We start from the raw sequence: 16,738 nt of genomic DNA, 5'->3' as shown, positions 1-16,738 counted from the left end.
TAGACTAACAAATCTTCATTAGTGTCATACCTGGTTGTCGTTGTACAACTGTGCTATTATGAAATGTATAAAATGATTTCTCTTTTCTTTTTAATTGAAAAAAAAATGAATTATAATAAGAAATAGGGGTTGTTGTTGTTGAGGAGGTGGAGGAGGAGGGGGTGTTAAAGAAGAAATGGTGTTATTGTTTATACGAGTAAAGAACGGAGAATGTTAGGCGTCTGCGCATCGGGACTCATGCTATGTATAGCCAATGATATGCTCGATGCCAGGGCACCGGTTCCTTCGTGCGAATTATATGTTCATTGTAGACCTAGTAATCGGCCAACGCAGACGTTGTACAAGTCTCCAAGTGCGAATATATTTTCATTAAATTAATGTAGCTTCTTCAATTGATATTTTTTTACAGAAGAAAACGAAATAAAGAACAACAAAAAAAAAAAGAAAACGAAAGGGGAACAAAATCGAATTGCGCGCAAACGTACGATATAAAACGATACATGCAAAAAAACAGAAAAAAATAAAATAAAAAAGTATCAAAAATTTTCATAACTGTAATTAAGATAATACTTGTCAAGTAATAAGCTGCACGTTAAAAGACAGTGCTTATTTAACGAGTGTTTATTGTGAATAAAAAAAATAAAAAAAAGGATACGAAACTGTTCCATTTCTTTTGATTTTTGTTTGTTTGTTTCTTTAAGTGAATGAAAATCATTATTTTTATTTCTTCGTTTTATCTTCTTTTAATTAGTGCATTTTCAGTGAAGTTTTTTATCATCAAGGAAAATACGATAAAAGGAATACATCAAAGGTATTCGTAAGCATAAATCTTAGAATCTTTTAACATACATTAAACATTAGTATTAAATCTTATTACGAAGTTTATACCGAGAAGTTATAAATTTCGGTAGACATTAAACGATGATTATCTACCAAAGTATGTACTACCAAAGTACACGGCACACAGTGGCAAGAATAAATATTTCATTTCTACGAGATAATCTTCATCTTAGTACCGGTTGTTAGCTACGGGAACGCCAATTGTTTAATCACTGATAATTATTTGCAATGAGGTTTGTTAATACTGTCAACTATGATTATTTGTTCGCGCCTATTTATTCTGACATTGGGGTATTATTATTATTTCGTAACGCAACTTGTAAATCGTTACTTCCTTAATCATTATTATAATAATTCATATTTATTATTACGACATCTTATTGTCTTGTAAATAATTTACATGATTTCGAATTGGAATAAGGAGATAAAATAGATTTTTCTCTCTCTTAATGTTTGCTAAATTTCTTTCATTTTTTTTTCTGTCATTGTTTCAATCAATGTTCCCATGAAAAATTAATCCGTTTCAATTCGCTTATCAAATCAAAAAAACATTTCGTTAGTATTTCATTAATAAAATCAATGAATTATCTCATTGACAATTTATTTGATTATACAATAATATATAATAATATCTTTTGTCTAATCGTAACACGTTTAATATCTAAATAAAATTAATAATAAATAAAAACTATTAGAATTATTATTTCGCAATAATTGAACTTCTGTTACACGTAAAACGAATAACTCTAATAAAGTATTCAAAACAATGAGAATGCAAATTAATTAATCGATCATGATTCAACAAAAATTAACAAAACGTTATCTCATTTCAATATTTGTTTTCCTACATTTAAATAATATTAATTAATTGAAATGATTAATAATTAAATAATAAATTTAATAAATTTAATTTAATTAATTAATAAACTTAAAAAAAATTAATATTCAAATGCAAATTTTAAATTACGTTATCCAATAATTATTATTGTATTCCAATTTTTTTTATTTTATTCCAATAATTCTTATTTATTTTTAATTTTACAATTATTGTGTGTCATTCCAATAAAAAAAATTTTTATATTAGTAATAACTAATATTTATAATTTTATTTCTTGAAATATCGACAGTATTATAAGTGTACAAACTTTCACACAAAAACCTCATTTTAGTCTAACAAAATTTAGTGAAAATGATAATCTTATTAATAACATTTTATTAGGTTTCCGTCTGATCATTTCAAACCCAAACTACTGCGAATCGATCGATAACCTCTCCAAACATATTACTACGATATCGTAGATAAAAGTTTCCCTAAAAAATCAAATCAGAGACAGGTGTATGATATCTCTCAATCAGGTATGGACCTACCATGTTATTCAAATTATAAGATTTGATTTATATTTATTTATTACCCTCATATGTAATTCATATTCCTTGCATTCAACTCACATTTAGATTTATTCTTAAGTCAAAAATGAGATCGCCTGATTATTCTTATTTTATCTATCTATTATCTATTATTGATACATTATTAAAAATATATATATATATTGCAATATTTAAGGATAGATATTATTTGTAGTATCACAAAATCGTTATTTTCATTCGCAACGTCAAGCTGGATTTTGCGCAAAGAGAACTACCACACACACACACTCACACACTCACACATACATACATAAACACACCAGTTGAGTCAGTCCTCTGTTCCTCCCTCCTCTGAGAGGGAGTACTTTAGCAGAGAATGTAGATAGGTATCTTTATATATGTATGTGTGAGTGTCAAACTGTAGACTGAGGTAGAAAGTATTGATCACTCTTGTACTTGTCCTACGTTGGTCACATCAAAAGTTACTTTTTTTCTCTCTCTCTCTATTCAAAGATGAATCATTAGAAAAGTCACACATAAAAATTCGTTGATTAATAATATCAATGTTATCTATTTTATGAGACTTCTTCATTAACCTCCCCTTCCCCCTCCCCCTCAAAGAAATTCTTCTAATCGTTTCAATCGTTTTTTTTAACCGTCATCAATGCGATGAATAATTAACCGAAGATGAAAACAAAAAATATTTAGGTAGTTTCGAGTTTGCACCTGAAATAGCATTAAACGTGTTAACTCGGTGTATAATATACGATCGTAAACTCATATGTGTTTCTCATTTTACTGTATTACGTACGATTCCTTGTATTGTACAATGCGTGAATCAGACAGAGAATCGAGAAATTGTTACTAATCGTACGGTAAAATTCTACGCTCGAAGAAACAATTAACATTGAAAATTAATCCGTCTAGACTTGGATCTTTAATTCGAAGTGACGTATCGATAAACCGTTATCTATGTTTTTAGATATTAGACACGTATGTAATATATATATATATATGAATATGCATATGTTTGTAAATAATGAGAAAAGACATGTATTTATTTCTTTTCTTAAGAAACAAGATTGTATTTTCCTTATCATTCATTTTCTACTTTCTCTTCTTCTTATTATTTTTTTTTATTCTCTCCCTCATCCTTTTTTTGTTCTAAAATCATCATCAAGTTAGCCCAAAAGATGATATCATTGAATAAAAAAAAAAATTATATTATCTTATTCTTACTTTTGTACTCTGTGCGATTTTTAATGGTATCAAATGAACACACACGTGCATGTCGTGTAAGCACGAATTAATCCTCATAAATTTGTATATACTTAATTTAACTATTATGTATGCAGATTATGTATATATATATATTATACATACTTAAACATTCAAATATATATATATATATATATATATATATATATATATATATACGACAAAGTATTATATGCAAATACAATATGTTATTACATACCTTGATCTAATCTTTAAATTTATATATCTATTTATTATCTATAAAGTTTGTTGCTTAGATTACAAACAAATTATCATTTCGATGTTTTAAATTATGGAATTTAAAGTTATATTTTTAAATATACAAAAAGATAAATAATTTGTATTAGTTTGTTTGAATTTTGTGAATGAATATCGTTGGGAAAATTTTTGCATTTAATCATCCTTTTTCAATATAACGTTAAATACAGATAGATTAGTATGATTCATCTGAATCTATGGAAATTTGAACAAATTCTCTGTGTTTAGTTCTTTTCCATGATTATCTTTCTTTCCATCTCTCTCTCTCTCTCTCTCTCTCTCTCTCTCTCTCTCTCTTCTTTCTCTTTCGTTAATTTCCTCTTTTTTTTTTCGTACCTATTAGATTTCTAATTTATACAATATGTCTCATCTTTCGACCGCGAAGTTGTCCACAAAAAATAGAAAGGGGAAAAAAGAAAAAGAAGATAAAGACATATAATCGATTAATCGGCAAGTTTTTATTTCATTGTGTGTTGTACGTTGCGGTCACGTGGCTTCCTGCAAGCCGGATGCTGGCGGTTGCATTTAAAACGACAAAAGTGGCACGGTCCTACTCGATGTTAGTTCATTTCGTGTTTAACCATCGTCCAAACTAAAACGCCAAATGTTCCTATAATTAATTCAAAGTTTTTACTATTTTCAATGATACTTTACGTTTTATTCTCGTGTGAACAAAATTAATTATTATAGTAATACATTCATGGAATCACATCACGCATTTATCCAAGATGCACGTTTGTTTATTGGATTTGTTGGATTTTTCAAAATGACTGGTAAGATTTCGTTATTTTTGTATTTTTGATAAATTATGTTATTTGTTTTCATTAATGAACTTTCTTTTTATCACAACGGTAACAATTTGTATATAAAATTGTTTATGGTGTTTTTATTATGTACCCCAGTTTAGATACCCATGCCAACGTTTGTAAATTCGGTATTTTCGATAGGTGTTTGTTTGAATATAAATAAATTATTAAAATGTATATTATTATAGTTAAATAATTTAATTAAAAAAATATATATATATTTAAATATAAATTATATTATTTTAATTTAATATTAAACGATTACAGACAAGAGTTTAAAATATTACAAATTGTTCCTAATTAAATAATACAAATTTCGTGAGAAACTATTTAAGGAAATCGTTAATGAAGCACAAATGAATTGAATTGAATTGAAATGAAATGAAATGAAATCGAGCCAAGTATTACGATGCAATTAAACGAGAGAACCACGAAGAAAACCATCATTATCTCCTCAACTAGAAGCTTTATTATGCAAGATAGGTGTGCGCCTTACAATCGGTACAGCTGTCATAAATGTGTGCGGACCAGAATGCGATCCAATATTGATCGCTGTACTGACTCATAAAATTCCTTGAAACAGATCTCGTTGATGGAATAAGAAATAGAATGAAAGAGGGAACTTCGATTTCTATGTGATACAATAGAATAATTTTGATCTTAAGAGTTTTTAAGGACGTTTTATAGTAATTAATAAGAAATTCATTCTTACATACGTGTCTTTACAAAAGTTTATCTTTTTTTCTTTTTTTTTTTTTTTCAAATTAATTACTAATTTGTACCGTTTTATTTAAATTATGAATATATTTTCTAAACGTTCGAAGGATAATTTAAAATAAATTTATTCACGTTCGTTATACGATCATTAATATCAAATAACTTGACTATATATATATATATATCATTTTTTTTCCTTCTTCTTTTTTCTTCTCTCTTTTTTTTTTTTTAAGGATAAATGTCTCGGAAATTTACGACGATTATATAGTAAATTACTCAAATTGATTAAAATCGTTTCCCATACAATTTTCTTATTTTACCTAAAGATTCTATTTTATTTTATATATAATATATTTTTTCAAGATAAATATCTTCCGGTAATATTTCTTTTCCTTTTTTTCTCTTTTTTTATCATGTTCATATGCGTGCAAGGTAAATCCTAGATCGTAATCGTGATATTTTACTCTGATTCGTTTACTTTCGTAATAATATTCTTTAGAAAAAAAAAAAAAAAAAAAAAACAAATAAGACCTTAACCAAGAGTAAATTAGTAAACATCAAGGTTTTTTTCCATAAGATCATCATCATTTTTCCATCATTGACTAATTTTCGCACGTTATTAACCATTGTCACTTCCCAACTCGACACGCGTGCCGATTTAATTATCGCATTGGTCATTGTTTCGTTAAACGTTTTTTTTTTTTTTTCATTCCATTTGATTCGTGTTGAGGGTGCTAACAATCGATCTTATTGTTTTCCAAAGGTAGAACTTACTCTTCTTCCGGTAAATTAGTAATACTTATTCGAACTTGACATTTATCTCACTATTTTTTTTTTGTTCTTCCATAGAGAAGGGGGCGGGTAGAGAGGGAGGGGGGGGGGGTAAATATATAAAATAAAAATAATATTACGAATCTTGTGATCTTACGAAATTCGTTATATGCGATACAATTTCCAGTCATTTTTCTTTTTTTTTTTCACTTGGTCATTCATTGTGTTCTTTCTTATGTGTTTCCTTTTTTCTTTATCTTTCTCTCTCTCTCTCTCTCTCTCTCTCTCTTTCTCACCTCATTTCTTTATTACCATGAGACCTATCAACGCATTCAACGAACGTATGATATCGAGACTAGTAGAGCTCGACGAATGAAATGCAGAAAAACGCAAAATCGAAACACAATATGCAAGAAACTTGAATATACATTTGTGCATACAACATATATATATAATTAGCCTTTACCAATCGTTCAAATTTTTTTGTCAAGAAATATTTTTTTATTTATTTACGTGAGCGTGCAATTGATAAAGAACTTACCAATATGATTGTTTAATGAAATATACTTTCACTGTGACATTCATCCAAACAATTTTGATACAAAAAATAACTAACAAAAGAAAAGAAAATGAATAATTTTATGTATATATATATATATATGTGTCAATAATTAAAATCAACCATAAACGAACGTTTTTTATTGATTGCAACAATGCGGGTACTTTTTAACTGTCCATTCGATCAATTCATTTCAATTCAATTAATCGAAAGAACCCCTTTCCTCTTTCTTCCCTTTTCTAAAATTACATCATCAAATTTTATCGCATTTGTTAACAGAAAAAGCATAAATTTTTCTTCTATCTCTGTTTTTTTTTTTTTTTTTGCAAAAGTTATTTAACGAGAAATTATAAAATTGACGATAAACGTTTCCACGAAATATATCTATATATAATTAAACAGTATATTTATTTACGAAACGAGTAACGTTATCCTTCGTCTTATCAATTTTAAGCAAATATGAATTTTTGCACCTGTCGACATATTGATATTACCCTTTTTATATATTTTTTCTTTTTTTTTCCTTTATGATACGACGAAACCGGTACGAGTTAATTCTAGGAACATTTTTTTATTTACTTATTTATTTGTGTATTTTTTTATTTATGCATTTTTATGTATTCGATAATATAATTGACCCATGTAAAGTGTCACTTAATTAGTGAACGAAATGCAACAACAAACGATGATCATACGGGCACCATGGTACATTGAATTAATTCAACAATGTAACACTTGAGACGTGATTATTTATTTTTTTTTAAATTTGATTTTTAAATTACTTTTACTTTCATCAGTGATACTTGATACTACATTGATACTTATATCATATTAATCAAAAGAAAATAAAAATTATTCACGATTAGGCCACAGCTTTTTTATTATAATTTCAAACAAAAGCATTATAATATAACGAGAGTAAAATTATTCTAAGCCTATTTAAACCCAAAGCCTATAGTTTCATTTTTATTTATTTTTTTTCTTTTATCTGCACATGTCAAGGATAATATTCCTTCTTCGTGATTATAATTATTATTTTCTTTTCATATTTTTGTTTTGTTTTTGTTTTGTCTTGTTCACGATAAAGTATACAAACTGTAAGAATCTTCCACTATTGTTATGTCATTCGTAAACATATTAAACTGCTTGATAAAATAATTAATTCGTGTAAAAGAAACATTAAAAAAAAAAAAAAAAAATAAAAAAAGAAAGACAGAACAAAAATTGTTGTACGTAAAATATGTGCACGTAGTAGATTTATGTCATACAGTAGTTACTCTTTCGTTAAGTTTTATTTTATTATTATAGATTTTTCTTTTTCAATTTTTAATTTTTTTCTTTTGAGAAATGTATCGTAGCAAAAAAAAAAAAACAAAAAAAGAACAGAAAAACAATGAAGGCATACCACGTACATATTTCATATTATAACCTTTATGCTTGTGCCTTTACATTCTATGAATTCACACGATAGTTTTTGTTACTCGATGCACTTGAGTGGATAACGATAACCGGACTTAATATAGGTATCGGCAGATAGCATACATTGCCACCTCTATTCCGAGGTTACATTAGTTCTTGTATTCGTCTATCTATGGAATTTAGACCTCCATAGTAAAACCATTATATGTATAAGACGATAGTATTGTTATTACAACGATAGAAACTAAAGAAAGAATCAAATAAATGTCTTTTGTTTGTTATTTGTTTTTTTTTTCAAAATAATATTCGATGTTAATTTAACCTGTTAAACACGTTGAATTCTTAGGGAAATTCCCGTCAGGCCACAGGTGTTACTTTGTATTGAAAAAATAGTTGAATGTGTCAGTCACCTGTGACGGACACGGCCTTAACGGAAAGTTTCGCGTCAGTCACCGATGACTGACGTGCGCGCTCAACCTGTTAACCTGGGAATTCTCTGTTTAATGACGTAGCTTTTTTGTTATTATTTATTTATCATTTTTTATATATTTATTTATTTATTATTATTTATGCTTAAAATAAATGAAAAGACTATGAAATATATGTTTTTTTGTTTATTTATTTATATAGTTCAAAGTGCACTGTTGTAAAAAGTAAACAGGTAAATAAACGAATTCATGAATAATTCATGAATGATTCATGAATGATTCATGAATTATTCGAAATAATTAAATTTGAAAGAATTTGTACGATTTAAAGTGCACATTTGTGGATCAATTATTTACAGTATTTTTCAATATATCTATTATCTTAGATAAAAAATGGATGCATTTCACGAATAACTAATGTGGGTGTGTCCATCCAACACACAAAGGAATGAATTTCAATTGAATTAAAAAGACAGTGTGCGAGAACTCGTTTCAATTTAATTATTAGTACAATGTCGTCTCACATTTATTTTAACGAATGATTCTTTCCTTTTTTTTTTAATTTTATTTTTCACACGTGTCTCACGTATTTTTGAATCGTTGCAAAAAAACAAATTTTATATAAATAAATTAATATGAATTAAATATATTTAATAATTACTATATTATGTATATATATATATATATATATATATATATATAATAATATAATATAAATTTATAAATTTAATATTAACTAAATCTATTCTTAAATTTTAATATATATTTTCTCATCTATATTTTAATTCTCTAATGTATCTTCCATTATTTATACTATAAAAATTTGTTTAAAAATATTTAACGTTACAAATCATGCATATTCCTTAATATATATATATATATATATCAAATTACTCAAAGAGATCGTAATGTAACGTAAATTCGAGTCTGGATACTTTCTTCAGTTGAACTAATATTAGCATGATCTTCAAAGTCAACGATCTCCTTTTTAAAACAAAAAAAAAAAAAAAATAAAAAATAAAAATCAAAACAAATAGAAAAAAAAAAAAGAATTAGAAGCTTGGCAGAGTTGGTCTGTACTCGAAAGTTTCGTTTGATTTTCATCGAATAAACCTATTTTTGGCAAGTGAACACATAGCAACCTTGAAACGAGAAAAGCTCGTCAAAAACAAAAATAGAAATTCATCGTTGACTCCTAGGCGTTCTCTTTTACATATACATACATATGTATATATATATATATATATATATTACACATTACAATTTCATTCTATTAAACACATCTGAGACAATCGTTTCATTCAAAAGACACTCGAGTGTCTGAGAGTTATTCGATAATTATCATTTTGATGAGTCAAGTTCGATAATGTAATGTTCGTAACTGTTATGTATATAAACAATCATCGTTACGTTACAAAAGTTCATGTTTACATTTCGAAATAATATTTAAGATGAAAGCTGATATGAATGGTCAGTCGAGTTCGAAATCTCTTACGGTAACTACTTTTCTAAATTTTTCAATATACTTCTCGTATAATTAATATTACAAAAATTCATGTTTTTTCTTTCTTCTTTTATGTTTAATATTAATTAAAAAAGAGTTTCGAATAACAATTATAATATATTTATAAAAAAAAAAAAAAAATAAATAAAAATACGATAATACATAGAAAAAAATCAATTATTTTCGTGTCATAGACAACTTAATGTATATATATATATGTATAACACAAAAATTTGTTATCTTTTATCGTTATTGAAAAAATGAAAGAGCAATCGTTGCTGTGTACTATCTATTGCGAATATCTGCCAAACCCATGTGTATATTAGATAATATCTCGTTTAATGGGAAATATTTGAACGTTTTACGGTAAGATTTAAAAAAAAAAAAAAGAAAAACGGAAACAAGAATTATCATTGATAAAAAATTGTTGAAATATAATTTCAAAAAAAAGTTCAACTAGAAAGTATCCCTCGTTACAATTTAGTAGTATACTTTACGATCTCTCATTGACAAGTTTAAAAAAAAAGTATCTCATCATCTAATTTTTCGATTTCTATATTTTATTTTAAATTTAAATAAAATAATGAATTTTTTATATTCTAGTTGATGATTCGAGATGCATCGGATATATGGAGACTGAGAAAACGTGGGAAAATATTGTAGACGTTCGTATACGAAATAGGATCTCATTCAAGGGCACCACGATACATTTTTCTTCGAAAAATATGTCTGAAGTTCATCCACTTGTCTGTTCATCCACTGTCAAATCAGACGAAACGATGTCTGGCATCGATCCTCGTAACATCGTTAATCTCGAGGTATGTTTATTTTATTTTATTTTTTTTTTTTAATGTTTATATTAATTTATTTACATTAGGTATAAAGTAACATAAAAGATATTCGTCGTTCATTAGATTTAATTAATCTCGAAATTTAAACCACGAGTAAAGAGTATTTATTAAAAAATGAAATAAAAGTGTTTATATTTTTTGATTTTTAATTTAAAACTTACATTTTTTATTCTATTGTTTAATTCGTTATATATTGATCAATAAAAAAAAAAAAAAAAAAAAAATAATTGAAAAGAAAACCATCCACTGGCCAAATATGCAATTATTAGATTAATTATATTATTTACTTTTTACGTATTTACGATTGAACAAACAATTGTAAAAAGATAGTAGCAGATGGTGAATAAACGTTTGTGTAACATTTCTTTGATGTACCGTAAATGCAGGTGGGGTTACCCGGGGACACCTGGTGGTATCGTGTAGAGAGGGAACGATTGGCCAAAAAATCTGAATGGTTTCGTGCAATGCTTATGGGACCCTTAGCACCAGAACGAACAGATCCTCCCCCACTTGTAACCATAAAACATATTGAAAAACGAGCCTTCGATCATTTTCTCAGGTATTTCATTCATATCTATTTCTTTTTAAACATTCACACACTATTATCCTATAAAGATTAATTCAAACGTAAAAAAAGAAACTTCAATATTCATTGTTTTCTTTTAAAACTACAATCTTTTTCTCTATTCTTTTAATTATTTTATTATAAATAATTTATCTTTTAATTTAATTATAATCATTAATTTTTTTAATAATTTAATAAAGTAATTTAATTTAATTTAATTCTTATAATAATTTATCTTTTATTTATTATCTATTAATATTTTTATCATTTGTATCATTCGATTCTAGAAAAAATGTAATAATAAATATCAAAATAAACATTGAAATCTATATAAAGATATAAATAATATACAATGAGACATTTAAATTCGTAATACAAACATCTGTTTATTTACTTGTTAATAGATATCTCAACGACGAACCTATTATCTTTCAATCAGTATCAACTGCCAGAGCCACGCTTGACGTAGCACATCAATATCTCTGTTCAGATCTCGCACGTTTAGCTATTAATTATCTCGAAGAGAATTTAAATTCCTCAAACGTTCTCGAAGTTTATGAAAATCTTTATTTATATGCAAATCCACTTTCATTTTCTACAATTGAAGATAAGAATAACGAATCATCTAATAAACCTTCTGCTCCACCCGCGCCCAATGACGAAGCTGGTGAAATAGGTGAATATATAATTTCAATAAAATTTGTTTAATAATTAATAATATCTCTTAATTATTCAATTTCTTTTCTTTTTTTTTTTTTTTTATAATTATAGCTGCAGCTTGTACGGTACTTCTTTCACGATGTTTGGACATAATCGATGCTAATCCTTCAACTATACTTACTCAAGAACGTTTCGAAGAATTGAATGCCAAAGAAATTGAACAAATTGCGTGTCGTGATACATTGAGATTACCTAACGAAGTGATTCTATTTTCTGCACTAAATAAATGGGCTGCATCGAATTGTAGAAAACGTGGTGTCGAACCTACTTCTTCAAATAAAAGGGCTGCCCTATCTGACGAAGTGTGGTATTCCGTAAGATATTTACTTATGACCGATAAGGAATTTATTGACGGTCCCATGGCTAATGGTATTTTATCTAGCGAAGAGTCAGCTTTTATTTTTGCCAAAATTCTTGGACACCCTAGTAAAGGAGAGGTACATTTTATTATTCGATATTTTCATAATCTTTCATTTTTTAAACTTGTAATTTTTAATAATTTAAAAAATATAATATATAAGGTTTCTCTTTTTTAATTTTTTATACAAGGGTAGCTTGCGATTTTACGTGAAAGAAACTAAATCAAAAATGTAGAATTAAATTTGTTCATGTAATATTTCTTGCATGATACAAAAAAAAAAGAAAGAATAGTTAATAGTTACAATAATTATATTAATATAAATTATAGGCAAATATTTCAAGAAGCAGCCCTCTTTGGAGGTTAACCAACAAACCAAGAAGTGGAACAATAACGTGCCATAAACAAGATTGTAGCATGTTAAAATCAGGTAAGAAGGAACGTCAGGATAATAGAAAAAATCGACGAAAAGAGTGTGCTAGTCAAGCGTGTTCCAGAATTTGTACCTGTTTCGTACGTGTTTTAGCATGTGTATTCGAGTAAATAGTAAAAATTGAAAATAAGCTTCCACGCTCTATTATTACAACTTTCATTAGAAGAACAAAAAACAAACCAAATAAAAAAGAACAATATTCAATTGCACTTTTGCTAATTTTCTAATATATTGATAAGTTATATGTATATATATATATATATAAGATTTCTAAGAAATCATAGCAATCGAAAACAACGAAAAACGAAATATTTAGATCTCATTAAATGAATTTTTGATTTTCGATATTCCTTACAGTGCCATCGAATATTATAAAGAAAAGAAAACAAAAAAATAGATTTTATGTATTTGTGTGACAAGATTTTTTATGACTTTCGTTAACACCAATCGTATTATTCGATAACTATATTTAATTATTTAACGAAAGTTAGTCAGACAATTGAAAATAGAATTTATCATACGTGCACACTATGCTGTCTCATTGTCAATTGCCGGAAAGTTAATAAGTATACACAAGATTTATGCATTTAGAATTATATCTCGAGAGCATTAAAACAAAACAAAAAAAAGAACCGAAAAATGAATATTTTTATAAACTATCTTACAATTAGATCGATCGATTGATGATCGATAATGATGATGATGATGATTATTATTATTCTTTTGGTGGTTTATAAAAAATTAGCGTAATAACGAAAAATGTTCCTTATTGTCTCTTATTGTTTTATATTTATTTCTCATAAGTGCTAATTATAAAAAGTAAAATAAATAAATAAATAAATAAAATAAGGATTAATCAATTAAATTATTCTTATAAATTGTGCTATATTATATTTTAAGCTAGTCTGACTTTGATTGTGTTCATTATCTACTTTTTGTAACTTTAACTCAGCGAATTTTTTTTTTTACATATTAAGTATATCGAAGTATAAAACAAAGAAAATAATTGATTTAAACAAATATACGCGTACGTTGTTACTAGCAAATATGATCTGTATAAGCATAGATTTATGTATAATATATCGTACATTCGTATGATTTCTAAGAAATGTAAGTTTGTGCGAATTTATAACGCTTCTAAGTGCAATTATTTTTAATTTACTATAAATAAATATATGTATATATATATATATATATACAGGATACATCAGAAATTAATCGCTAAATTTTATGGCATCGCGTATTTTACTTTACCAAAAACATATGATCAAATGAAATACAAACATTACGCAAGATCTTCTTTTCTCGAATAAAAATAATTTATCTTTGTGACAAAGTATTTTAAAAATGTGACGACAAAAGTTACTGAAAGTAATTGTTCAAAATAATATTAACACGTTAAATAGAAATTATTCAAGACTGTAGAAGATGTTTGAAATCGGGGAGGAGGGAATGTGCAGGGGATGCAATTGATCCTCATCTGACGATTTAAAGATTAATGTAATTATTATTAAAATATTCTGAAGCAGATTAATTAAAAGCAAAAAAACAGTTGGTCATTATATCCGTGTTTATATGAACTTTTTTTCAGAATAGAATATGAAATCTAAGTTGAACCATTTAATTTTGAAGTACCCTGTATATATATATTTTTTTTCTACATTTATACATAATTTTCCTGCAGCAAATCAAAGATTATATTATTTAAGAAATTTTATATATATTCTTTTTTTTCAAATAATCCTCTAATCGATAAATGTTTCTTCTTTTTATGTTTATTGATTTCAATGAAAAAATACGAATGGATAATCATTTATAATATTAATAAAAATAAAAAAACATGTAATAATACATAATTAAGTGACTGAAAAAAGGAAAAAGCATAAAGTAACATATTGTTTTGTACGGAATTAGAATACACAAAAAAAAGAAGTTATATATTTATTTAAATTTTTGTAAAAAAAAAAAAAAATGTTACTCTTACACTTTTCCATGTTCAATCATTTAATTAAAACATTTTGATAGACAATATAAATTTTGATCAATCTATCCATATAGACATTCATTTGTGATCGTTTAAAAAAGATAATTTTATTGTTGCTATTATAATTCATAATTAATTATCATCGAGTTAATATTTAACAAATTTTATGCGTTATTATTATCAGCGTTATATTATATTATATTATATTACATTTGTATTATGACTGATAGTTATGCGAATATTTAATAATTGTTTTTTATATGTGTATATATATATATATATATATTATATATTGTCTAGTTATAACATATACACATATATTTATTAATTTTTGAAATAAACCTTCAATTTATGTTATATCACGAAAAAAAATATTGAATGATACTCATTTTTTCGAATAAATAACATCTTTGTAATATTCAATAGCGTGATAACATACAACTATATAGTTTTATGTATAAATCAATGCCAAACAAAGAGACTTTGAAAATATAAATAATTAATTAAATAAATATCAATCAAAAATGCTATTTTTTCTATACACAAACCAAATAATTTCAACTATAAAATTATTTATTATTTTTATAAAATTAGTTGCATGTCTCAATTCGTTCAAAATTTATACACGACGTGCAGTAGCGGTAATAATAAGAAACACCATTAAATGCAACAGTGGATAAGTAAGAAATAGTTACCTTGTTTCAAAGAATGCAAAAGTGCATAACTAGAAACTCCCAAGTCCTTTTCTTTTCTAAACAGATCCATAATAATGAATACCCTGACCACCAGTGGGCGATAGTTGGTACCTTAACGCAATGATGGTACGATACTATCAAAGAATAGAGTTCTGACAGTACAATACTATCAAAGAATACAATATTTTTATATAGTTGTACTGTAATAGAATTTTAAATAATGATATTTAATTTTTAATGTATAAAAATGTGTGTGCCTTCAGAAATGCCATTATACATATATATTTTAAAAATTTGCAATTATAGAAACTCAAGTAGAAGAAAGTCGCAAAAAAGTTTGTTGTTAAATCCAACGATGATCACCTGCAACAAGAAGAAAACTATATTAATAATACAATCAAGTGATATGAAGTAGCCTAATATATAAATCGTCCAATTCGCAGATGCACTTTTCAATTGAATTCTTTATCTATTTTTATCAAATATCTATTTACCGTAGCAATAAAATTAAATTTAAACGCGTGATTTTACATTTAGAAAAAATAAAAAAAATAAAAAAGTAAAAGTACAAATATTAAGTTACTAGAGAAAATAATATCGATTAATTATTATAACTAATACTTTTAAACTGCATTATATAGAAAAGAAAAGATTAAAAATTTAATAAAATACGATCACAGTTAATAATTTTAAAGACGCGACTAGAAAAGAAAAATTACTGTATTATTTACCGAACATTATTTAAGCTTTCAAATTTTAAAATACGAAAAAATATTCAAATTTTTGACTCGAACTAACTAAACACATGTGCATCTTTTTGACGATATAGACACAAATTTGGTGTCCCAAGGAGATGGAATGGTCCATCATCTCCAATTACAACTAGAAATTAATGACGAGCAAAAAAGTAAAACAATAAAATATAAAATATGACTAAGGAGCCATTCTCTAAAGGTTCAAACTTGCTGTTGAACCTTTGAAAATAACTCAATAGCCTGTAGTTGCCCTCTTGAGCCACAATTAAGTGGGGGCCTCTTCGGCATTAAGCCTCTTCTTTCTTCATTCCACGAAAACTGCATTTGGACATTTTCTACGTACGAGCAAGATAAGATCTTTCATACTAACTTTGCAAATGAACTTGAATTTTGTTATGATTGTTTATTCTCAATTAGTAAAAAATTAAT

The 16,738-nt window shown here is 26.2% G+C and overlaps 1 protein-coding gene across 3 annotated transcripts; it reads left to right on the top strand.

Moving 5' to 3' along the window:
- The first annotated feature begins 286 nt into the window (after positions 1-286).
- axed (BTB/POZ domain-containing protein axundead) lies at positions 287-14,596 on the top strand. 3 transcript variants are annotated; one of them, XM_089173192.1, is made up of 6 exons: positions 287-811; positions 10,552-10,766; positions 11,186-11,358; positions 11,769-12,040; positions 12,136-12,521; positions 12,773-14,596. In XM_089173192.1, the coding sequence occupies exons 2-6, from the start codon at positions 10,578-10,580 to the stop codon at positions 12,983-12,985; spliced, it is 1,233 nt and encodes a 410-aa protein (XP_089029318.1). In that variant the 5' UTR covers positions 287-811; positions 10,552-10,577; the 3' UTR covers positions 12,986-14,596. The 3 variants fall into 3 exon arrangements, with proteins under 3 accessions (XP_089029318.1, XP_089029319.1, XP_089029317.1); XM_089173193.1 differs by lacking the exon at positions 287-811 and adding an exon at positions 2,060-2,196; XM_089173191.1 differs by lacking the exon at positions 287-811 and adding an exon at positions 4,215-4,517.
- The last annotated feature ends 2,142 nt before the right edge of the window (positions 14,597-16,738 follow it).

The sequence above is a fragment of the Polistes dominula genome, unplaced genomic scaffold, assembly GCF_049000335.1.
Source record: "Polistes dominula isolate Pdom_NZ unplaced genomic scaffold, Pdom_raw_medaka scaffold_35, whole genome shotgun sequence".
Classification (NCBI taxonomy): Eukaryota; Metazoa; Arthropoda; class Insecta; order Hymenoptera; family Vespidae; genus Polistes; species Polistes dominula.
This window is presented reverse-complemented; position numbering and strand designations above follow the sequence as displayed.